The sequence below is a fragment of the Cupressus sempervirens genome, chromosome 10 (genome assembly GCF_028749045.1).
Source record: "Cupressus sempervirens isolate cs-2001-9-10 chromosome 10, ASM2874904v1, whole genome shotgun sequence".
Taxonomy (NCBI): domain Eukaryota; kingdom Viridiplantae; phylum Streptophyta; class Pinopsida; order Cupressales; family Cupressaceae; genus Cupressus; species Cupressus sempervirens.
Window position 1 is genome coordinate 691,391,569 of NC_143127.1, and position 24,802 is coordinate 691,416,370.

The 24,802-nt window shown below is 39.0% G+C and overlaps 1 protein-coding gene across 2 annotated transcripts in view; it reads right to left on the bottom strand.

Annotated features, from left to right (window-relative positions):
- Positions 1 to 18,724, bottom strand: part of LOC149535726 (tetraspanin-20-like) — a 37,105-nt gene extending 18,381 nt beyond the window's left edge. The window contains exons 1-5 of one of the 2 annotated variants that reach the window (XM_089805551.1): positions 18,510 to 18,724; positions 18,193 to 18,405; positions 17,966 to 18,065; positions 16,396 to 16,476; positions 16,205 to 16,309 (exon numbers count right to left, since the gene is read on the bottom strand). In XM_089805551.1, coding sequence (XP_089661677.1) covers positions 16,205 to 16,309; positions 16,396 to 16,476; positions 17,966 to 18,065; positions 18,193 to 18,374 — 468 coding nt within the window. In that variant the 5' untranslated portion in view covers positions 18,375 to 18,405; positions 18,510 to 18,724. The other variant, XM_089805550.1, reaches the window with a different exon arrangement.
- Between the last annotated feature and the right edge of the window lie 6,078 nt (positions 18,725 to 24,802).

Below are 24,802 nucleotides of genomic sequence, written 5' to 3' on the forward strand. Positions count from 1 at the left end.
CTTTTTATTTGAAGGTGCTGGTGCATATACCATCAATGCACGTGTTCCATCTCTGCATCAAGTTTGGGCCCACATGCACCGATGCTCTTTTTTTGGTGCAAGTCTATTTTTTTATTAGCTTGGGACCATTTTTACTTGCTCTGCACACATTTCCTTTTCGAGCCCTTCACACAAGATTGAAGCCCACGTTTTTGGAGTGGGCCCTCTGCCTTCTTGTGGGTGACAGCATTTTTTGGAGGACTTTTGATGGGGAGCGATTTTTTTGGCATGTATGGCAACGATGCCAACATTTTTTGCAGGCCCGCTCTATTTGTGATTGATGGAAGAGTTTATATTAGAGATCTTTTTCAATGATTTTTTGTTAAAGACTCTTATCCCACGGCCACCTTGGTCATCACGCCTTGATTGCACCCCGCAATGGTTCCAATATCTACCCCTCCTTCCACAGCTGTACCTTGGCTCTCCCCTCTACGGCCCATTTTCCTGTGACTTGTGGCTATCTTGTTGAGAGAATTTTTTTTGTGGAGGATATGCTAATCCAGCTCATCAGGCCCACTCTCCATCGTTTTGTGCACAAATTTTGTTTGGATTAGGCGGTCTTGTTCACTGCTGAGCTATGTGACACCACTTGCTTCTGCTCCACAACCCGCGAGAACATCGCCAAATCAGCAACTGGTCCACATTGAACTGCACCACCATGGACTTCAAAAGCTCATTACCAATGGAGGGCAGCACGAGCTCGTCGAAGTCAAGGCCCAGGATGTCTAGTAGAGCTTCCACATCTGGCACAAGGTGCAGCGATTTGTGGGAGACAAGCATTGTTTTGTGCTTAATTATCGATTTGTAGAGAGATGTCAGCGCTTGTCAAATGCCCTTTTGCACCACTGCTGACATGGCATCTCTTGTGCCAATGTTTTTTTCTTTGCGGTAGAGTTTTATATCGAGTATTCTGGGCAGTTTTGTGCTTTCCCACACCTTTTTTATGGTGATTTCCGGATTCTTTGGTGGTTTTGCTCTTGGCATTTTGCAGTTTCAGCATATTGGTGGGCATGATCTTTGGTGCAAAAGGACACTTGGTAGTGTATTGGTGTTTTTTGGAGATGAAGTCTGCACAATAAGTGTTTTGAAGCGGATTTCAAGGTTTTTTTTGGTCGCCAATGCTTGGTCCCTCGGCTTTTTCGCCACCTTGGCACTCCTTCACACGTTAACGAAAGTTAGAGGTCACGTCAACACCTCTCCCCGTGACTTCACACAGTCCTTTGGGAACCCCACTTGCTATGGCCACATGGACCCTGCCGATTATTTTTATTGGCCTCTTATTTCATGTGCCCATTTTTGACAGCATCATTGATATTTTTATTTTTTAAAGTTTGATGGGTGGATTTTAGTTTCCACATGGCAATTATGGCTTTTTGGAGCACATAGTGGTTTCTTGTTTGGGTTGTACAGTGTCTATGACATCTCTGGGCTATTTCCTAAGATCACAATGGTTTCTTGGGTGGATTTTTATAATTCTCCCATGTGCAATTTTTTTTGACACATGTACCCTTTGTTTTCTTGGAAACCATTTTTTTCTGGCGGACTAGATTTTTTTCTGACATCAGGGGTCATTTTTATGGCATTTTTTGCCTCAATGACCATTTGACTGTCAAATTTGGGTTCATCACTTGCTGACATCAGCACCACATCAGCATTCTAGTCACCTCCTCAGGCTCTATTTGGATCTACCTTCGCATTTTTGCTCATATCTCCGGCATACAAACTCCATTTTTTGAAAGCGAGATATCGCCGGAAAGCTGGTTCCAAGCCCGTCACAATGGTATAGGTGATTTTCAGTTTTGATGCTGTTTTGATGACTTTTCTAGTTGTCAAAGTCAGGGGTATAGTTTTGCACTCCGGGAGACATATCTTGAGCATCCGATCTCCCATTTGGGAATTCTTTATATCGTTGGAAAGGTCTTTCTGAGCTCTTTCCAGTGTTGTTGGTTGTTTTTCCAGATTCTACTCTAGACACATTCTATTCAGTCTTTTGCATTTTTGCATTATGGTGGATATCTTGGTCATTTCAGGTCTGGGGATCGATTTCATTGCTTTAGATGATTCGTCGTGACTTCTACTATCTATTGTATTAGTATTGTCTCTTCTGGTCTATTTAAATATCATTTGTATGCATTCTTGCAAACGCACTAAGATAAAGTGTCATACTACATCTGTATTTTCGTTTTAGTTGTTTGCCTTATTTTGCCTTCTAATTCAAGCAGTATCATCTGAGGACACTCGTACAGATTACTGTATTCTTGGGATTCACCATATCTTGTGCCTTATTGTACATGCACTACTCATGATTAAAGTGCCATGAGGGGGTTGATGTTTTGCCTTTGTTTGCCATCTTCCTTTGTCTAGTGAGTGTCCCTTCTGTGACATTAGCCTCATGACGTGTCTGAGATTGATCACTTCAGTACACACATATGCACTATTTTGTGCATCTTGATCGTGGTTCCTTGACATGGAGTTCTTTTGGCCCACTTTTCTAGTTGCCTGTCACCTCACCCTTGTTTGCATTAGGGGGAATCTGTATTGTTTCATATCTGCAACTACTTTCAAACAATCCCTTTCCCTTCACAATGTCAGTTAGATGGAGCCAATATGGAGTTTTGGAGGGTAGTACAATTAGGTGTTTTGACCATGGTACAAGCACAAATAAAGGTCATACGGTATAGTGTAAGGATACTAGTTTGCCATGTGAGGTGAACAACTTCGTTTGTACAGTGACTAAGGAGGCCATACGGTGTGAGGACTGAAAGGTCGTACAAGTATGTACTGTTGGTCGTACGGTGTGGTATCAAGCGGCAGTACGGTGACCAATGTTGGTCGTACGGTGGTCAAATGAAGGAGCTAGGGCGTGGGCCGTACAGAGGGCAATGTAGTCACATGGGAGATGAACTAAGTGTCGGAAGAAGCAAATGGGGTACGAATAGAGAGGAAGTGCTCAGACATATAATAACGCAGAGACCCAAATTCATAAGATAGAATCAACAATGGAGATTAGAACACATAACCTTCGATAAGATTTGCCAAAAATATAGTGCTCCGATTTGCCAGATCCGAGCGAAGTATTACAGGTGACGGAATAGGGTGAGGGTTGAATCCCACCAAAATCGGAATAGCCAAGTAGGGAAGATCTTTCACTTCCGAAATGGCGAACAATAGAGAACTCCAAAAGGAATTTGCAGTATATAGAAAATAATCCAAATTGCATACCTAAAGACTACCTACAAGCCGTGCTTAAATACCCGTCGAGAAAACTTCCGAGGGTGTACAAAGATAGCCGACGGTGACAAAAACTACAGAAACAAAATAAAAATGGGTCCAAGATATATTAAATCCATCGACCCATTAACAATAGTTTGATAAATGATTTAAATTTATAACGGGAACATTAGAGTCCTCCCGTCCCAAATTTTGCTTGTCCTCAAGAAAATGCAATGTCGGGTGCTGGAAAATGTGCTCACCCTCCCACGTCGCCTCATCCAATGGCAGGGATTTCCAATGCACCAAGTATTCTTTCATCGTGCGATTCCGCAGTCTTCTCATGTACTTTGATGATCTCGACTAGTTCCAATGTGAGCTTTCCTTCTTCATTGAGTGGCAAAAGGTTTGTGGCTACTGTGACGTTCTTCCCTATGCCCTTCTTCAAGCATGAAACATGAAAGACGTTATGAATATGGGTTACCTCCGAAAGTTCCAGCTCGTAAGCGACTTAACCAATGCGACGGACTATGCAATAGGGGCCATAAAATTGTGGCTTCAATTTTTCTTTTCCCTTTTCCTTCAATGAGGATTGTCAATATCGCTGGGGCCTGAGATAAACCAAGTCCCCTACTTTGAAACTCCTCTCCATTTGGTGTCTGTCGACATACATCTTTTGTTGATCCTATGCCCGTTGTAGGTTTTCCTTAAGGTATCATAGGATGACATGTCCCTCCTGAAGCCAATCCTTTGTCCTCAGTGCGCAACTGTCTCTCAGCACTGTGTCGATGAAGGAGAGGGGTTCGTACCTGTACAGAGTTTTGAATGGTGTCATCCTGATGGACATGTGATACGTGGTATTGTAACGATATTCTCCGAGATATATCCACTTGACCCATGCCCGTTGTTGTGCCAAAGCATAGTTTCGAAGGTAACCTTCGAGCCACTTATTCACAATTTCCATTTGTCCGTCTGTCTAAGGGTGGTAACTAGTACTTGGCAACAATTCTATCCCTACCAACCGAAACAGTCCTGTCCAGAAGATACTGATGAATCGCCCATCCCGATCACTGACAATATTTCGGGGTAACCCATGCAGATGAAAGACTTCTCTAAAAAATAGATCAGCAACTTGTGCGGCCTAAAAAGTTGAGGGGATGGCGAAGAAATGTGTGTACTTTGTCAATCTGTCAACCACCACAAAAATATAATCCTTTCCGTTCACCTTGGAAAGCCCTGTTATGAAACCCATCGAGATACTTTACTACTTATGTTCTGGAATTGGCAGGGGTTGCAGTAACCCAGCAAGTAGTGTGTTCGGATTTGTTCTATTGGTAGACCACACACTCTCTTACACACTGCAACACGTCCTCTTTAAGTCATTTCTATGAAAACCTCTCCCAGAGACTTCTGTAAGTTTTGAGGAAACCCAGGTGTCCTGCCAAGGGGGAGTTGTGTACTCCCTTCAAGATTTTCTACTTCAATTTAGATTCCGACACTAAAAATATCTGATTCTTATAGTAGATGATGTCATCCACCACTTTGTACTGATCATCTTGGGTGTTGTCATCCATTAGCTCACAGGTAAAGGTGTTTTTGAAATATTCTACCAACAAATGTGCCTTCCAGTCAGCTGAAATCTGGTTTAATGAGCAAATGGCGGGTTTCCTGGACAAGGCATCTGCAACCACATTGTTCTTCCCTTTCACATATTCAATGTCAAAATCAAAAGCCTGAATCTTGCTTACCCATTTTTGTTGCCTCTCGTTCAAGTCTCATTGCTCCAGAAAATATCTCAAACTGTTGTAATCCGTACAGACGACAAACTTGGCACCCACCAGATATTGCCGAAACTTGGTTAGTGCATGTACAATGGCCAACACTTCTTTTTCATAGATAGAATATAAGCGTTCCGTTTGTGTAAGCTTCCTGCTTTCATAAGCTATGTGATGTCTATCTTGCACCAGTACCGAGCCAATGCCTTCTCTGGATGCATCGCACTCCAGAATGAATGGTCGAGTGAAATCAGGTAATGCAAGTATGGGACAAGTGCGCATTGCCTCTTTCAGTTTATCAAAAGTGAGTTGTGCCTTTTCGTTCCACTGGAAAGACCCCTTCCTTGTCAAATCCGTCAAGGGTGGACTGAGCTGAGAGAATCCTTTAACGAACCTCGAGTAATAACTGCACAGTCCAAAAATTCCTCCCAAATTCGTGAGTGATTTTGGGGGAGGCCAATCAAGGATGGCCTAAATTTTTTCCTGATGAACTTGAACTCCATATTTACTGACAACATGCCCTGGGTACAATATTTCAGTCATACCGAATTCACACGTGGATTGCTTGGCGAACAAAGACTGCTCCTCCATGATCCTTAGGACTTCATCCAGATGCTTCAGGTGCTCCTCCCATGTCCTGTTATAAATAGGATCATCAAAAAAATACCAATTAGTACTTACACAATTGTTTGTTGAAGATGTGATTCGTGCATGATTGGTATGTAGCAGGTGCATTTGTCAATCCGAACGGCAAGACCAGGAATTCATAATGCCCATAGTGACAACAAAAGGTCGTCTTTTCTACGTCTTCCTCCCTCGTGGATCTGATGGTATCTGGAACGGAGATCTATTTTTGAAAAATAGACTGCGCCATGTAATTCATCCAACAACTCATCTATCCTTGGAATGGGATATCTATTCTTTATTGTTTTTTTGTTCAACACACGATAGTCCACACACATGCGCATTGTCTGTCCTTTTTACCAAAACTACTAATGATGCAAAAGGGCTAGAACTAGGACGGATCTATCCTTTCTCCAGTAGTTCCTAAATAGTCTTTTCGATCTCATCTTTGAATTTCTTGGGATGATGATAGGGTGTGGTTATGACCGGCTTGGCTCCAACTTCCAACTTGATAGTATGTTCAAACCCTCGATGAGGCGGTTTGCCAAGAGGAATGTCAATGAAAACTTTATCATGTTTAGTCAAAATATCTTAGAGATCATCATCCTAGGGAGGTGTTTGTTGCCTCTTTATAGGTTCTGCCGAGATAAAACAATGTGCAGCCCATGCAATGTCATCACGCCAAAAAATTGCCTCCATCTGATGTGCAGAAACTTCCTTTGGACCCTTGCTTGTCATTCCATGGAGAACAACCTTCTTTCCATCGACAACAAAAGTGAAGTCCATCTATTTGAAACTTTGAGTGTATTCATCAAGTGTCTCCATCCACTGTATGCCTAGAATAACCTCCATATCATCAAAGTCCACTATGAAGAAATCCTCGGTCACCGTGTGATTCGCCATTGTGATACTTAGTTGCAGAACAAGGTGTGTGCAAGGCAAGAGAGTCTTTCTGGCAACCTTGACCTGAAATCCTGCGTGCATCTCCGTAGGTAGACCTCTTTGTTTCACCAGAGAGGAGTTTGTGAAGTTTAGCGTAGCTCTGCTATCGAGCATCACCATAACCCTTTGTCCTTCAACGGTTCCCCATACACGAAACACTGTGCACCTCAGGCTGCCGGCTAGGGCAATAGTTCCTCTGCGTCGTACTAATGTTGTAATCTTTTCCATACTATTCAAACTAACCATGTCGATGTCGTCGTGATGTTGATTGTCTTCAGCGAGTGTTTCTTCCTATTCATCCTCATCATCCGACACAACCTCAATGTAGTGTATTTTTCCTTTTCTGAGGCATCTGTGGCCAGGTTTCCAAGGTCCTTTGCAGTTGAAACATAATTTTTTCCTTCGGAGTTCCTGTCTGGTAGCTTTGTCCAATGACGGCTTCCTGGGCAAAGGTCTATTATCTTTGTCCCTCGAAAACGTCGGCGGTTTGGGGTGTGAGTAACTTCGAGAGGATGACATCGATGATGATGCCATGCTTCGTGCCTTCTTAATAGCTTCCGACAAGGTGGCAGGATTGAACCCCTTTACCCAACGTTTCAGTGGTTTTGTCAATCTGTCCATAAAGAGCACTATCCGTCTTCTTTCAGAAATGTCTGTGATCAAAACAAAGAGTTTCTAAAATTCCACAATGTACTGGTCGACCAATCCAATTTGCCTCAGTTGTGCCAAAACTTTGAAATTGAGTTATGGATCTTGACCATCAAATTGATCTATCAATCTCTCAGTGAATTCCGTGTAAGTATTTATTTGATCATGCCCCAGTGTGATGGTGTCGTGATGCCACCATTCATGCGCAACTCCCTCCAAGTGCAATGCTGCAAATTTGATTGCTTCTTCTTCTGGCATAGGATTCAGCTGGAAGTAAGTATCGGCCTTCATTACCCACGCTTGCGCAGATATGGATCCAGATCCGTCAAATGGAGACAAATTTACTTTGCTCAACTTCCTCCTAAGATCATGATTAAAATATCCTCTATTTCCACCTTTCAAATATCTCATTCTCAAATCCACGTAATCTTTGTAGGATATATCTTCCTCAAAATTTGCATTCTTCTAGTCTTCTCTCAGTTGTTCTTGCATCTCTTCGAAGGTTGGTTGTTTCCCTCCGTGTGGTGTCTAAAAAAACAGCATGAAAGGTCGAGAGCATGTTGGATGAGGGTTTGTTTTACCCGAAATCGAGCCCACACTGTGACCATTTTGTTCTCTGGATATTTTATCGTCTACCAACTTCTTGAGAGTCTCTTCCATGAGTCGCTAAGTATCAATGATTTGTGTTTGATTCTTTGCAATTTCTCTCAATAGTGCCATGAGTTTGGCAGCTATTGGTTCTAGTTCGGCAGCCATTCTATCAACGAAATGGGTTCTTTGTCTTTTTCGGCTATAAACTCTCATTCACTGTTCACAGACTGGCAGGATCGAAGTGCTCTGATACCACTGTAATGTTCTGTACCTGCAACCACTTTCCAACAATCCCTTTCCCTTCACAATGTCAATTAGATGGAGCCAATATAGAGTTCTAGAGGGTAGTACGGTTAGGTGTTTTGACCACGGTATAGGCACAAATGGAGGTCGTACGGTATAGTGTAAGGATACTAGTTTGCTATACAATGAGGGTGGGAGCAAGTTGTGAGGTGAACAACTTTGGTCGTACAATGACCAAGTTGGCCATATGGTGACCAAGGAGGTCGTATAGTGTGAGGACTAAAGGGTCGTGCAAGTATGTACTGTTGGTCGTACAATGTGGTATCAAGCGGCAGTACACAGTGGCAAAAGATGAAGGCCAAATGGTTGTACGATGGTAGGAAGATGAAGGCTAAATGACTGTACGGTGGTGACATGGAGCTAGGGCATGGGCTGTACAGAGGGCAATGTAGTCACACGGGAGATGAACTAAGTGTCAGAAGAAGTGGATGGGGTACGGATAGAGAGGAAGTGCTCAAACATATAATAAAGCAAAGACCCAATTCATAAGATAGAATCAACAATGGAGATTAGAACACATAACCTTCAATAAGATTTGCCAAAATGATGGTGCTCTGATTTGCCAGATCCAAGCGAAGTATTACAAGCGACGAAATAGGGTGACGGTTGAATCCCACCGAAATCGGTATAGCCAAGTAGGGAAGATCTTTCACTTCCGAAATGGCGAACAACAGAGAACTCCAACAAGAATTCGTAGTACATAGAAAATAATCCAAATTGCATACCTAAAGACTACCTACAAGCCGTGCTTAAACACCCGTTGGGAAAACTTCTAAGGGTGTACAAAGATAGCCGACGGCAACACAAACTATGGAAACAGAATAAAAATGGGTCCGAGATATATTAAATCAATCGCCCCATTAACAATAGTTTGATAAATGATTTATTTTATAACGGGAACATTACAGGTTCTTTTGTTGTTTTTCATGCTTCTTTGGTTCGATTGATCAACTCTTCAGGCTTTGGTGTTTCATGCCATCTATATCTTCGACTTTAGTTGTGCCTCTGTGCCTCCTGATTCAATGCAGATTATAGTCTTCTCTACCTGGTCAGGGTCTATTGTAGTGGAGGTTCTTCAGATCAATAGTTACTTTTGACAAAGCTTTGCAGCTTCTATATGCTTTAGTGATGTTCTTCATGATCATCTTGTGTTCCTATCTTTTGGGACATTCCTTAGTTTGGAGGCTTCTTCAGTCCTTCACTGGTTCTTTTTGGCATATTTTCCATCTCTTTTTGGAGTAGGGTTTTTGCCATATGGTTTTCTCTATTTCTCCTCTTTCTAGAGATTTGGTTGTTCTTGGGTACCTCATCAGGCTTTGTTTTCTCGGACCCATTTCTACTTTCAGTAGTAGTTTCTAGGTTTTTAACTACTCCCTAAGTTTATCTTAAGGGGGGTGTTAGAGTAATTAGATATATCATAATTAACTCTAGTTGCTTAAGCTAAATTTTAGGCATCTAATGGTTAACTCTTTTATTAATTATTATGATGCAACCTAGGTTTGACCTTTTTAAAGTTTCGATCTTCTTTATAAGGACGATCTTTCTTTGTAACAATTGATTCATTCACTTTTGATAATAGCAATTTCTCTTTTTGCTCATCAAGAATGTCTCGTCTATGGATCTAGCGATTTCAGCCTCCATAGCCTTTTTTATCTCTTCTGTGACAAGTGTTTGCATGCAGGTGATTCTTGGGAGCTGCGGGGTTGATCTTTCATCAACTTCAACAAAAGAGTCTAGTGTGAACGGATATACAAAAGAATTCTATAGGTTGGATATCAAGTTTGGGCATATGGATGATGAGGTTGAAATAATTGCAAGTCTCTAAATAGTTTGAGGACATCTATTTAGGATGAAGTTTGTTTGATCAAGATGGATAGCATTGAAGAAGCATACCAATTCACTTTGAAGGCAAAAGAAAAGTTAAACAAAAGGCATGAACAAAGACAAAGAGGAAGAGGTGGCGAATTTTAGAGAGGCAAAGGTAGATCATTTGCATAAGGAGGTAGATCTTACTTCGATCCGAACAAAGGAAAATCAGAATGTAAAGAAGATATTTCATACTGAGGAAGAGGAAGTGGACGCCCCAGAGGCAATGGTTACAAAAGAGAGGATAGAGATTGGTTTAAGAGAACTTTTAAAATTGGAAAGGTCATAGAGCATTTAAGTACACCCATAGGAATTCAGGTTAGAAGATCAGTAGCAGTAGCAAAAATACATTGGTGAAAGAAGAGTCACTTCAATTAATGAGTAAACAAGAAGATCGGGAAGCCCTAATAGTTAGAAGACTCCAATGTAATGAGGAACCTATCAAGAACCGGTGGTGAGGAATAGTTTATTCAAAACCAGATGTAAAGTTGGGGTAAAGTGTTGCAAAGTCATCATTGATAGTTAGCATCAAAGGAGTTGGTTACCAAGTTGCATATGCCAAGAATGAAGCACCCGAAGCCATATCAGATTGCATGGATCAAAGATAATCATAAGATTCCAGTAAGTGAACAATGTCTTGTGACGTTGAAGATTGGGTCATACCACAATGAAGTTCTTTGTGATATTATTCCAATGGATTATTGTCATATATTTTTGGGTAGACCATAGCAGTACGATAGACAAGCAATGCATGATGGTAGATTGAATAGGTATACTATTGTGGCTAATGGAATGAAGCAAGTATTGTTACATTTGATAGAAGATTTTAAAAGTGTGAATTGTACCACAGTAAGAGTTTGTTTAGTTGAAAATGAAACATTTCTAGATGGCTTGAAGAAAGAAAGTATGTGTTTTGCTTTTTTTCCTAAGAAATCTGATTGGGAAAAATAGATGAGCAACCACCAAAAGTAAAGGAATTGCTGACAAAATTGAAGGACATCATTTCAGAAAATGTACCTGGTAGATTACCTCCTGTTAGGAGTATCAGTCATTGTATGGATCTAATTCTGCGAGCAAGTTTACCAAATAAAGTACTGCATTGAATGACACCTGCAAAGAATGAAGAGTTGAACAAGCAAGTGCAAGAATAATTGTAGAAAGGATTGATTAGAGAAAGTTTGTATCCTTGTGCAGTACTTGTTGTATTGGCACCTAAGAAGAATGAAAAATGGAGAATGTCTACTAATTCTGAAGCTACAAATAAAATCACAATGAAGTATAGATTTATTTTACCTAGGATGGATGGCATAATGGATTATTTGAGTGGAGCAAGGCATTTTACCAAAATTGATTTATAGAGTGGTTATCATCAAATGAGAATCAAAGAAGGAGATGAATGGAAGACTGTTTTCAAAAGTAATGAGGGTTTGTATGAGTGATTGGTTATGTCTTTCTATTTGACCAATGCACCTAGTACTTTTATGAGGCTATTGAATAAGGTATTGAAGAAATTCTTGGGTAAATTTGTGATTGTATACTTGGATGATATTCTGATTTTCAGTACAAGTAAGGACAATCATTAGTTGCATTTGAGACAAGTATTGCAAATATTGAAGGAAGAAAATTTGTTGATCAATATCAACAAATGTACTTTCATGAAAGAGGAGTTAGCGTATTTGGGATTTGTGATTTCAGTTGAAGGTTTGAAGATGGATCTTGAGAAGGTTAAAGCAATTGTTGAATGGCCTACAATAGACAATGTTGGAGAAGTTAGATTGTTTCATGGACTGGCTAGTTTTTACCAGAAGTTTTTTAAGAATTTCAGCTCAATGTACAATCCTATGACAAAAACTATGAGAAATCATCAGAAGGATTTCAAGTTAGAGCAACTAAAAGTTTTGAATTACTAAAGAAAAATTATTGAACAACCAATGTTGACTTTACCTAATTTCACTAAGGTATTTCAAGCGAATTGTAATGCATGTGGAAATGCAATTGGAACAATATTGAGTCAAGAAGGTAGACATGTTTCTTTTTATAGTGAGAAGTTGAATGATGTCAAGAGGAGATACTCCGTTTATGACCAAGAGTATTATGTCATAGTTCAAGCTTTGAAGAAATGGAAACATTATTTGGTACTAAAGGAATTTGTGTTGTATATTGATCATAAAGAATTACAATATTTGAGTAGTCAAGGGAAGTTGAATCAGAGACACATGAAATGGGTGAATTCTTGCAAAGTTATACTTTATTCAGACACCTAGATCCAATGAGTGCTAAGTGTTCCATTTATTCTCATGAGAGATAGATTCATGCTGAATCACTACTCAGCAAACATGGGTCAATGAGTTTGACTCAAAATCACACAGTTAAATCTTGATAGCAATATCACAATTTGACTTACTATGGAAATTATCTACTACTTATCAACTGATGAGCTTAAGGGGCTTTCTAATGAATGGTTCATAAGGCACAACACTTGATGAAGGTTTTGCAAATGGGGTTGCAAGCTTTGGGTTTAACTATGGAGGAAACTCTGTAGTTAAGCACGCCCAGGTTGGAGTAGTACTGGATGGGTGACCTCCCGGGACATCTCGGTGCTTCACCCCTGTGAGCATCACCTAGATCCAATGAGTGCTAAGTGTTCCATTTATTCTCATGAGAGATGGATTCATGTTGAATCGCTACTCATGAAACATGGGTCAATGAGTTCGACTCAAAATCACACAGTTAAATCCTGATAGCAATATCACAATTTGACTTACTATGGAAATTATCTCCTACTTATCAAGTTATACTATGTTTTGAAACATAGGAGTGGACAGTCGAACAAGGTATTTGATGCATTGAGTAGGAGAAGAAATTTGTTGACAAAGATGAGAGTGGAGGTTCTTGGGTTTGATAAATTGAAGACTTTGTATGAGGATGATCCGGATTTTATAGAACCGTGGAAAGCTTGTAGGAACCTCTTGTTGTTGACCGAAGTCAATGGTTGGATTATTTCATTCAAAATGATATATTGTCTAAAGGAATTCAATTGTGCATGCCTACAGGATCAATGAGGGATAACTTGATTAAGGAGATATATACTGGAATTACAAGACATTTTGGTATTGATAAGACAACAAGTTTGATAAGTGAAAGATATTATTGGTCGAAGATTCATGAGGATATTTGGAGATATATTTAAGGTTGCATAATTTCTCAACTTGCTGGTAGTAGTCAGAATGTGGAATTGTATTCACCATAGTCCGTACTTGGTAAACCTCAAGAGGATATTAGCATGGATTTTGTTTTGGGGTTGCCTAAAACCCAAAGAGGTAATGATTCTATATTTGTGGTGGTAGACAAGTTTTTCTAAGATGACAGATTTCATTCATTGTTGAAATGCAGTGCATGTAGCAAACTCATTCTTTAAGGCGATTGTGAGGTTGCATGGATTACCAAGGCATGCACTTGTAAATTTGTGGGATATTTCTGGAGGACACTTTGGAGGAAGATGAATAGTGATTTGAAGTTTAGTTCTACTTTTCATTCAAAGACCGATGAACAAATAGAGGTTGTGAATAGGAGTTTAGGTAATTTACTGAGATGTTTAGTTCCAAATAAACCTAGTACTTAGGATTTAGTTTTGGCACAAATAGAGTTTGGATATGACAATTCAGTAAATAGGAGAACTAGTAAGACTCCAGTTGAAATTGTTATAGAAATGAGTGGTAAAGGAATTACATTATTAAGGGATCTTTGTCATAAGGAGAAAACAAATGTTGAAACAGAAGGATATGTAGATCTTATAAAGTCATTGCATGAGGAGGTTGAACATCATTTGGAGCATAGTAAAACAAAAGTATAAGGAGAAGATTGATATATCTAGGAGATATAAGGATTTTTCAATAGGAGATGAGATTGTGGTTCATTTGAAGAAAGGGAGATTTCTTGTTGGAACCTAAAGCAAGTTGAAGATGAGGAAGTTTGGACCTTGTAGAATCTTGAGGAAGTTTGATTTACATAAATGCTTTTGAAATTGGGATGCCTGAGAATATGGATATATCACCTATATTCAATCTTTGCAGATTCATATGAGTATCATGAGACTAATTTGAGTTCAAAGGGTGGTTTATGCATACAACAATAGTATCCTAAGAAGAAGAAGGATGAGATAGAGAATTTTGGACAACAAAGTCAAAAGGCGTACGCAAGGAAAGGAGTATATAGAGTATTTGGTGAAGTGAAAAGAAAGATCAGTTGAGGATTCTTAAATGATTTCTCAAAATAAGTCGGATCAGTTTGATACTTCTCAGATTGAATAGTGAGAGACTCACTTTCTTAATAACCCTGAGTGTCTGATGCAGGAGCATCTTGGGTTCGAAGCAATCTTGCATCAGCCAAAAACATTTTTGTTTACAGTTGTTCAATTTGTCAGTTTGTATAGTCTGTGTAATCGATTCAGCAATCATTCATTTGTTCGAATTAGCATTTGCAATGATCAGATTATAATCAGGACATATTTTGGACCATGTTCCTACGTTCGCAACTCATTTGGATCATTGTTGCTCGAGTTATGATTGTTCTATCTTGGGTAGTGTGTTTTAGCCTGTTCTTGGATGCATTGGTGAATTCTGATCTTGTGATTGAAATCTACAGCTTGCGAAGCTTGATGGCGCATACATCTATGTTCTTGGATCATGTGTTGACCCAAATCTTGGTTCACTAGCCCTTACACAGTTTATGTGGTTTGCTCCTTATGATTTACGACCGAACCTATTTTTTGTAATACATTTCTTGTTTTTGAGGAATTTTTTCTGTCCATAGGGAATGTAATTTATTCTTGGGCCGACCTGCATATCACAATGCCTATATAAAGTAATATAATGTAACCTTGAGACGTAGTTAGAAAATATTAAGGATAAATATCATTAGAATTGGATCTAAGGTTGCTGACCAAAGATTGTAAACAAGAAGACCTGTTGTAGCCTGCCATGTATGAAGGGATGTATGTTGCCAACCGATTGTACTTTGATTTCCGGATGAAAGAAAGCTGATTTAACATTGTTCTCTCAATCTCTTGTTTTTTTTTGTTGTGTTTACTCTTGTTGTATGCTTGGACAAATCTCTTTGAGGTCCCTCCATCCATGAATGCACCAAATTAAGATCCTATCACAAGTTTTTAATTTTCTTTTCTTTTTTTGGGCCATTTGCATTGTAGAATTTAACACTTAATACTCTTCATTTTATCTTTTATTTTTAACTTTGTTGGTTTTCTCTTTAGGTTGTGAGCTCTTATGCCCCTTTGGTGTTAGCATCTGACATACTCCTTTATCCACGCAGTGGAGCATAATTGGTTGACTGCAAAGAAAGCAGAAGACTTGGTGTTTGTTCACAACTTGCGCCTCATGGCACATTAGGATCCAAAAATACAAGAAGGAGGCAGAGAAGCTTTGGATGAAGCACCCATGTCTGCTGATTTGGATATTGCTAGAGCCACTTTGCTTGATGTGGATGATAATGATGATGACACAATGTCCTCTAGTGCTAGTTGAACTAGTTTAGGTTCCAATGATGATGTTGATCTACCATTTGTAGGTGTTGAAGACCCCATCGATCCAGATTTTTTTTGCATAGTCATTTGACGACTGATGAACATTTTCATGATTCATGAGCATCAAATCATGTTTCGAACTTTAGCGAGCTATAATTTACAATTCAGTAACTCAATGTGATGATTTATTTAGAATCGTGAACATAGATCAATGATCAACTATTTAAAATTTTAAGGTTTATCTTTGATATTTGACATTGATCAATGATCAAGCATCGTAGATTCATACTATGAAATGATTTAGTTTTACAATTGTGTATATTTCTCTTTTTTTGTATGTGTAATGTACACACACAAATGAACATGTATAAATCATAATGAAAAAAAAATCATGAACCCTCATACCGGGTTCTTGTACCTAGGTCCTAAACCCACCCCCAAACCCGAACAGGTAACTTAGTAATTTATTGATTTCTAAAACTTTAATGACAACATTTTCAGGTCTTCCAGTATGTTGCTGAGGTTCTCACTGAATAAGTACTTTGATAGAACCAATGCTAGTCAAGAACATTGTTTACATCCATAATTCCTACTTTCATTATTTAAAATAATCATATTGGTGTATGACAGCAACATAAACATAATAAATGTTTGGGAAGTGTCTCACCTGAATAACTACTATTCCTAAACCAACCCACTTGCAAGTGTCAATATTGCTTTCTATGAATTCTCTAATATTTTCAAACTCTCCGGTTGGATCATCGGGAATGTCCTGTAAGGAACAAAAATATTAGACAGATTTAACTTTAAAACATTGTAGAACAGTCTTTAAGATAAAATATATTTCCGCTAACGCACCTCGTTCCATTGAGGATTGAAGAATATGTCTCCCACAATAGCTGCTTCCAGTAAAATAAGAAGAAAAACAAGCACTGTGTACTGTTGCATTATTAAGGCTTTATAGAATTCAAACTTTGTAGCAATTAAGAGAAAATTATCACAATACAGAAAATTCTGAAAATTCAAATGAACAAGCCAAGTCAAGCTGTTCTGATAAATATGTCAAAACTGAAAAGAGTCTAGAGGAGAAAATAAGAAATATTTTGATAAGTAGGAGATAATTTTCACAGCAAGTCAAATTGTAGTTAAGCAAGGAAACTCCGTAGTTAAGCGCACTCAGGCTGGAGTAGTACTGGGATGGGTGACCTCCCGGGAAGTCCCGGTGCTTCACCCCTGTGAGCATCACCTAGATCCAATGAGTGCTAAGTGTTCCATTTATTCTCATGAGAGATGGATTCATGTAGAATCACTACTCATGAAACATGGGTCCATGAGTTTGACTCAAAAATCACACAGTTAAATCCTGATAGCAATATCACAAGAAATATTTTGTCTTCAAATGCTCATATTCTTCTACCATTTCTTTCCAATATTGACCAAATGTTTTGTCCACTCAAAACAGACTTTGAAGAGCAAGTTGTCCACTCAAAACAGACTTTGAAGAGCAAGTAGAGATGTGTTAGCATCTTCACTTCCTCCACCACCACAATTTTTAGAGACTCAAATGCTAACTGATCTGGATCTCTTGGGCTTGCAAATAGTTTCTTCCTGGTCATTTTGCAAGTCTGCAGCTTTGCAAAGTGTGTATACAATGCTTCTATAAAGGTTTCCTCGAGGAATGTTTGCCATGCATCACTATGCTACAAACTACATCATGTATAGTCGCAAGGATTTGGTAAGAACAACTTTTTAGAGTGTAGAGCTCCTAACTTCATCCCTTAGACATATGTTCCAAGGTCCTTAATGATACCAAATGAGGGATTTAGATTGATTGCTTCAAATTATGCCCACAGAGTTTTTCACTTTTCAATCGCTTTATAAAGAAACAATCTTGTGTTATCTGATCCTTCATATGATCCAAATGTGTTTGGAGGACAATTAATTTGTGCAGGCTACGAACTTGTCAAAGATGGCATTGTGATAGTCATCTCAAATTCCTTTCGCTTTCAGAAATATTTTTGATTTGATCAAAATTAATCATCCTCGACAATGCTAGTTAGACAATTCCTCCTTTATTAAAAATAGAGTTTTTATGCAGTATCCTCATTGAATATTATTTTGCCGCATCAATTGCTTGGAATAAGAGTCATTTCTTCTATTATCCATCTAATCATAGTCTGAACTTCCTGCATTTTCTGAAATTCTTCCTTTATTCCAGAAAGTTCTGAATGTTATGATCTCGTGCATATCAAGAAAGTTACATTTGTACATCTAGTTAATTGTAGGATGCGACCTAACATGGGTGTAAAAGATACGTATATCATAGGCAGATGGAATTTCAGCCAGATTTTTCATCATGTTGTTAAATTTAAAGCGAGGCCCAATTTTTCAATCTGAACAAATGAAAAGTTAGTCATGTTAAGGATACAAAGCAGAGACAGCACCAATTGGTAGTTTCTGCAGCAATGTGACCGGAGCAGGAAACCACACAAACAATGATGCCAAATCCCATAAATGTATAGATAAACCTGTCATTTGTTTAACCATTTTATATCATTATGTAATATATCATCTAAAAATGTATGTGTATGAGAACAGTAACTCTTAAGAAAAAAACTTGAACAACCTACATGCTAATATCAGAAAGTTACTTACCATGGGCCTGGAAGATCAAATCCAAGTATATCAATAGATGTAAATGAACTGGGTATGTAGTTGTGAAAAGAATTCCACTGACGGAGCATCCATACTGAATAAATGATCATGGCCGCTCCAAAAAATGTCTGAAAAAAATTCAAAAAATTCAATACATAAGCTATGAATCCTCTGCACCCCATGTTGTTGTAACGGTCGTCGACTTTCAAAGATCTGCCCAGTAGCACACAAATCAGTTGAGATTATGATTTTTTTAAATGAATAAATGTCCGAAAATCAGTTATGAGTGATGCTGTTGGATTAAGATGCATAATTACCCAATTGAGAATGAGCGAATGTGAGAGCCCAAATGAGAAAGAAAGGTAAAGTATGAGTCCAACGAATTTTCGCTGGACTGCTGATCTGGATTGAATATTGTAAAAGGTAGCGTGAGTTGCTAGATTCGTGAAATTGCCATCCGCTTGTCTAAATCTGGGAATAACTTGAGAGAATTGAATATAAAGAAGGAGAACCCGATGTTCGGTACTCGGACAAAAAATAAGATGTCCTTTTATCTCATTATAAAAAAATTCAGCCGGCATTTGTATTGCACGGCAAGTAAAGTGAATTAATTGAAAAATATATATTTTAATATTATTTTTATTTCATTAGATTGAGAGTTGTAATTGTAGTGGTCTAATGTCAATAAAAGATTAATCAATTTTACCAAACTACTACAATTCATTTTTATCGATAGTAATTTTGATTGTATGTAATTTTTTATGTTAAAAATGTTCCCACAATCAAAGTTAAAAGTTATGGATAGTAATGTTTTTTATTAAGTTAAGCAGCAAGAGGGTGCTGGCCCGTGGTACAAACAACTTGCACTATACTGCTAAATGTGATTAACAGTCTCAAGTGCCAAATCCAAGATCACCAAGGATCTACAATATTAACTTACCTCCATCAATGACAGAGGTCAAAGAATAACACACCTTGGGACAAGCCCCCAAACAGCTGTGAAACAAAACCAAAAACAAGAACCAAGGACTTGGATGAGCCCTTTAAAACTTCCAGCATTCATCCAAACACAAAAACCAATGGTTTGGAAGCGCCCTTTAAAACTTTCAGCGTACCTCCAAACAAAGGACAACCAGGACCAAGAAGTAGTAGGTCATTTTAACATCAGCACATGAACAACAAAACAAGGCAGCAAGATGCCTGCCTTTTCTTCTCTAAATCAAAGAGTCAGACCCATCTTGGCCCAATTCTTAGGCAAGCACCTTCAAAGATCTTCCAACTCACAGCAGTCCCCTTTCCCACCTCAATAGTGAAAGGGTCCCCCACAGCAGAAGCCCGGCAATGGAAGATCAAAACAACAAAGTTGGGAAGATGGAACCACCAACCCCCCCACCTATCAGCAGCAGCAACCAAGAAATTGTCCCCCTCACTAGGAGTCTCCCACAACTCACACCAGATCTCCACCTCAATAGGAGATAGCTTCACCTCCATAGAAGCCATGCAAGAAGGAGTAGAGACACGAATCCAAGCCCACCACCACTGTAACAACATTTTTCTCATAATGAGAGGACAAAGGGGAGTCCTCCCACCAACGGTCCAAATATCAAGGTTAGGAAGGTGGAACCACCAACCCTCCAACCTATCAAAAGTAGCAGCCTTGACAATGTCTCCCACACTAGAAGTCACCTCCACCCCTAGCAACTCACAAAATATCTCCACCTCAATAGGAGATAGCTTCACCTCCATAGAAGCCATGCGAGACAGAGTAGAGACAAAAAACCAAGCCCACCACCTCTGTAACCATAATTTGTTCATAGTGAGAGGACAAAGAATAGCCCTCCCAGCCGAGAACCAACCACCCACTAGTGGTGGAACCCAAGCATGGTTAACCAGCATTAGGACACAAGAGCCTAATGCATGAACCTAGTAGTGTCCAAGAGAAGCCAGCCGCATAAGCCTCCACAACCTAAGATTGCCCCAACAGTAGCAACTTGTCTTGATATCCAACAAATGGAGGGGGAGAGGAAACCTTCCACCCCGGCCATTACCAACATAACAGCAAGGAGAGTCATGCAGATAGTAAATCTCCACACCATCACTTGGGAAGACAGAGGATCTAAAAGCCTTGATCCAAAAAAAGTCATTCCAAGGTAAGATGAGCCAAAGAGAATGAGAGCCTTGGACCAAGCCTTGGAACCCCAAGCTCCCACCTTTTCCCATGTTACCATGACAACCAGCTACGCATCTGGGGGAACACCTCTCACCCCAAAAACATAGAAGGTCAGAGCTAGCTTTCACAAAAACCAGAAAACAACCCTCAGAAGAAAGTTGTCCCCAACCAGGAGCAACACCCAGAAGGAACCCGTCAACATTGTCACCAGTAGGAAAGGTACCGAATACCCAACCATGATCCTTGCATATGATTCTTAGAAAAAGGCCACAACCAAGAGGAGTTCCACCCCAAAGGAAAAAACTCGCAGCTGAACTGCACCATGCACGAGCAATCTAACCCCATGTTTTCTGACCAACAGCAAGAGACCGCTGAGACAATAAGACCGCCGGATCCAACCAGAGAAAGTCCTCCAAAAGCCCACAAAACCCGATTCCCTCAACACCAAGCTTCGCATCATCCTCATCTTCATCACTCCCTTCTCCCTCTCCAATCTCAAATGCCCTTGCAGTGCATCCATGTCTACAAGGAACCCTCCATTTGAAAACTCCAGGCCCGCTCCCTTTCCTGCTCATCCTCATTTTTTTAATGGCTAGTAATGTTAATAAATATTGAGAATAACATATTTTTAAGAATTTAGAGATAAAAATCAATGTGTTTTGAATAGCATCGAGTTATGGATCAGGGGACTATGCAGTAAAAAATGTGTCAAATTTGAGAGGAAACTGTTGACCATTTTTGCCCCTCCCCCCTTATTTTTTCAATATTGACTAGATCTTATGAAAACCAGGGTGGCAGACATGTTCACAATCTTTTGATCCATTCATTTATTGTCATGTAGGTCAATGGGAATATGACAAAAATCCTTGACTTGTCCTTTTACTCCTAGGCTTTAGAAGTTCATATCAAAGGAAGGATTCAGAGTTGTGACGATGCGAAATCTTTTCATCGCGTGGTCGCAGGCAGTTAAGGAGTAATTGAAAATTAAGTCGTGATTATGTGAAATGTTCAAGTTCAAGGATAATGTGGCTTTGCAGCTCAAAAGGCAAGTGTTCAGTTTTAAGTTGCGTAGGTGCGACTAACTAGTCAACGCAACATCACAAGTGGTCAGGCTTAACTATGAATCAAGGAGGCAATGTTGTGCAATAGTTATGTTCGCATCTTCACATGCAGTCAAGGTCTACCTTGGGTCATGGTTGCGATGGGGTGATTATGGTTAAAGGGGTAGTCTTCGCAAGGTCATAGGTGTCCAGGCTGCAGTTCATGGTTAAGTTGCAATTGTGTGAAAGGAAACACATGCAGTGAAGATAACATTGATCGCGTGGTCATAAACATTTGATGTTATTTTTAGTTTCAACTATGAAGGGGTGACAAGTAAGAAATAATTGTTCTTGCACCTTCACACAGTTAGAAGATTGTTATGTCTAAACCACGGCGATGGCACAAAGAGCTACTTGCATGTTGAGCACAAGGTCACATCAATTAGGAGAGAAAGGAGGAAGTAAGCTATGATGTAGCGATCAAACATGATATGAAGCAATTTGTGATTTCGCAGAGTCAGACAACTAATAAAGAAAATAAGTCATGAAGCCGTGAAACCAAGAGATAAGCATAGGTCAACATAACAGTTGAATGGCTAGGCAGGGTGGTGAAATACTTCAAGGACATTGGGCCACGTGGCAAGGTTTGAGGATTGACTCCAATTGACTTAATGATATATATAATTTGGCATGTTGAGAACAAAGAAAAGTAGCTCATTAATGACACATCGATCTTTTCAATCAACTGCAACTACCCTCTTTGGTGTTCTTCATGCCTATTAAATGTAGTTTTCTTCCTTCTGCTACTTGCTTATCCATCTACCCAATCAGAATGATGATGGTCACCAATTCTATCCATTCAGAGCCAAATTTGCACGTAAAAGATTTGATTTCCTATATGGGAATGTGAATATGATCATGATTTCCTCTGCTCAGTAGTTATTGCTCCTCTACAATCTCAACTCTACCTAGTTAGAGTTTGAACTCAATGTAATATCAGAGTTATTCTTGAACTCTATAAAAGGCAGATGTAAATATGTTTTGGGGGTTGTTCTTCCCTATTTTGTTATGTCTACTTGCAGCAGTCTTGTGCTCTGCAACTGCATCCCTTGCTTACCATTAATGAAATAGTTCTCTTTTTACCTCTTCGTGTCATTCATGATTTGTGCATGTATTTTGCTTTGTCTTGAATGTTTCTTTCTAAGTTTCTAAGGTTTATATGTTGTGTTCAAAATTGTTGATGATTTTTGTATTGTGAAGATGTCTTTCCATTCATCATTTGATCAGTTCCATACTTGCATGTGATTCTTTGAGAGTGGAACAGAGTGAGGATCCATGTATTTGGACTTTTCATTGATGTGTTGTGCATATGAGAGTAGAGTTGCAACCATTTCAATTAGGTGCATCACCCCCTTTAGATTAGATTGGGTAGTTTGCTTTCCTACATCTTCTCCCTTTTCCTTCAAAGTGTATTTAGGTGCATCCTGATTGTAAGGAATTTGGCCTTCTCTGGAGATTTGACCTCAAAGCGCAAGTCCCACACTTGGAGGTCATTTCCCTGTTACATGAGGTCACTTGAGGATCATACCTCTAGCAAGGGTGCAGACTTTTGTGTCAACAGAAACCCTTGTTTTGCAAGTGATGTCATCAAGATGGGCAGGCTCTTTCTTGATCAAGACCATTCCTTATCGGAGGAGTTGGGCAAGAGTAAGGAGGCTAGATTGGCAATTGGTAACCTAAATATCTCTATTTTGAATGATATTATTGAAATTGCTATTCTTGAAAATTTATTGCAATTTAATAGGTTTTAGAGTCAAATTTTAACAATGATGATAAATGTCCCAAGCCAATTAGGCTCAAACTTCCCTTTCTTTTCTCTATTTTGGAGGTTCTTCATATTATGTTGTTGAACTGGATCACCAACCTCAAACTCATAAGGCTTGACCTTTTCGTGAAACTATAAATGTAGGTAATTTTGATACATGTGGAGGTGGTTTAAGGCATTGAGCCACCTCTCATTGATGATTTGTATCTCTTGCAAGTGGACAACTTGGTATGTTTCTTTGTCCAACGTCAGATTCTTCAAAGAGATTCTAAGGGAAGAGAGCTTGATTTCAATGGGAACGACAACCTCAGCAATAAAAATAAAGGCAAACAGAGTGGCACCTATGAGAGTACATATGGATGCTTGATAATCCCAAAGGGAAAGAGTGAGTTGAAGGTGTTAGTCATGACCAATGTCATCAACTGTCCCTTTTAGGATTTTCAAGATAGTTTTATTAATAGCCTTGTCTTGACCATTTCCCTGGAAGTTCTTGGATGAGCAATGTTGGGAAATTCTAAACTTCTTACATAATGTAGAGACCTCCTTATTTTTGAAAGGGAATTCACTATAAGTTAATGCACGTCCCTAGCTTATTGTAGTGATAGATAATATAGTTCAGGATGAACTTCAAAACTTATTTTCTTGTTATGTAAGTGGAATAGTCTTGACCCACTTCATAAAATACTTAATGGTGATGATAATAAGATACTCGTGACCATTTAAGGAATTTGGATAGACTTGGCCTACAAGGTCAAAACTTCAACTAGAGAAGGATCAAGGTGTGATTATGGGTTGAAGGGGTCATGGGGGAGCAGGTATCAAATATCCATGTTCCTAACAAGGAACACAATGTTTTACAAAGTGATGCATCTTCTTTCATAAAAGGCCAATAGTATCTTATTCTTAGAAACTTCTTTTCCAAATTGAGTCTACTAGAATGGGCTTCGCAAATTCCTTGTTATACTTCTCATAATGTTGTCTTAGCTTCCTTTGAATTGAGACATCATAGGAGGAGTCCATCAAAGTGCTTTCGAAAAAGGGTATCACCAAGGATAGTGTATTGAGAAGTAAGGCAAATGAAGGTTTTTTGTTGATTGGTCAAAAGGGTGATGGGAGTTGTTTTGTGTCAAACATAGGCATGAATCTCATAGTACCAAGGAGACTGGAGACCAACAATATCATGCACCAACTTAGATTTTGTTTGTTCATAAGTAGGTAAAAGGAGATTCTCAATAAGAACTTGCATCTAAGACTATGCTTAGGCATGACAATCATGGAAGTACTGGTAGCCATTGCATTAGTTGCTTTATTATTTGTTTATGGGATCTGCTAAAAGACTTATTCTACAAAATGTTGTTTAAGGTCTTCTACTACTCTACAATAGGGTAGCATGTTATTATCCTTTACATGGTACTCATTTATCACTTTCCTAATGACTAATTGGGAGTCACTGAAGATAAGAAGGCTCTTGATATTCTAGTGAATAGCTTGACAAAGTCTTGTTACTAAGGGTTTGTATAAGAAAATGAGAGTTTGGAAGACTTTAGATAAGGTCTCCTTAATGTGTGACAAACA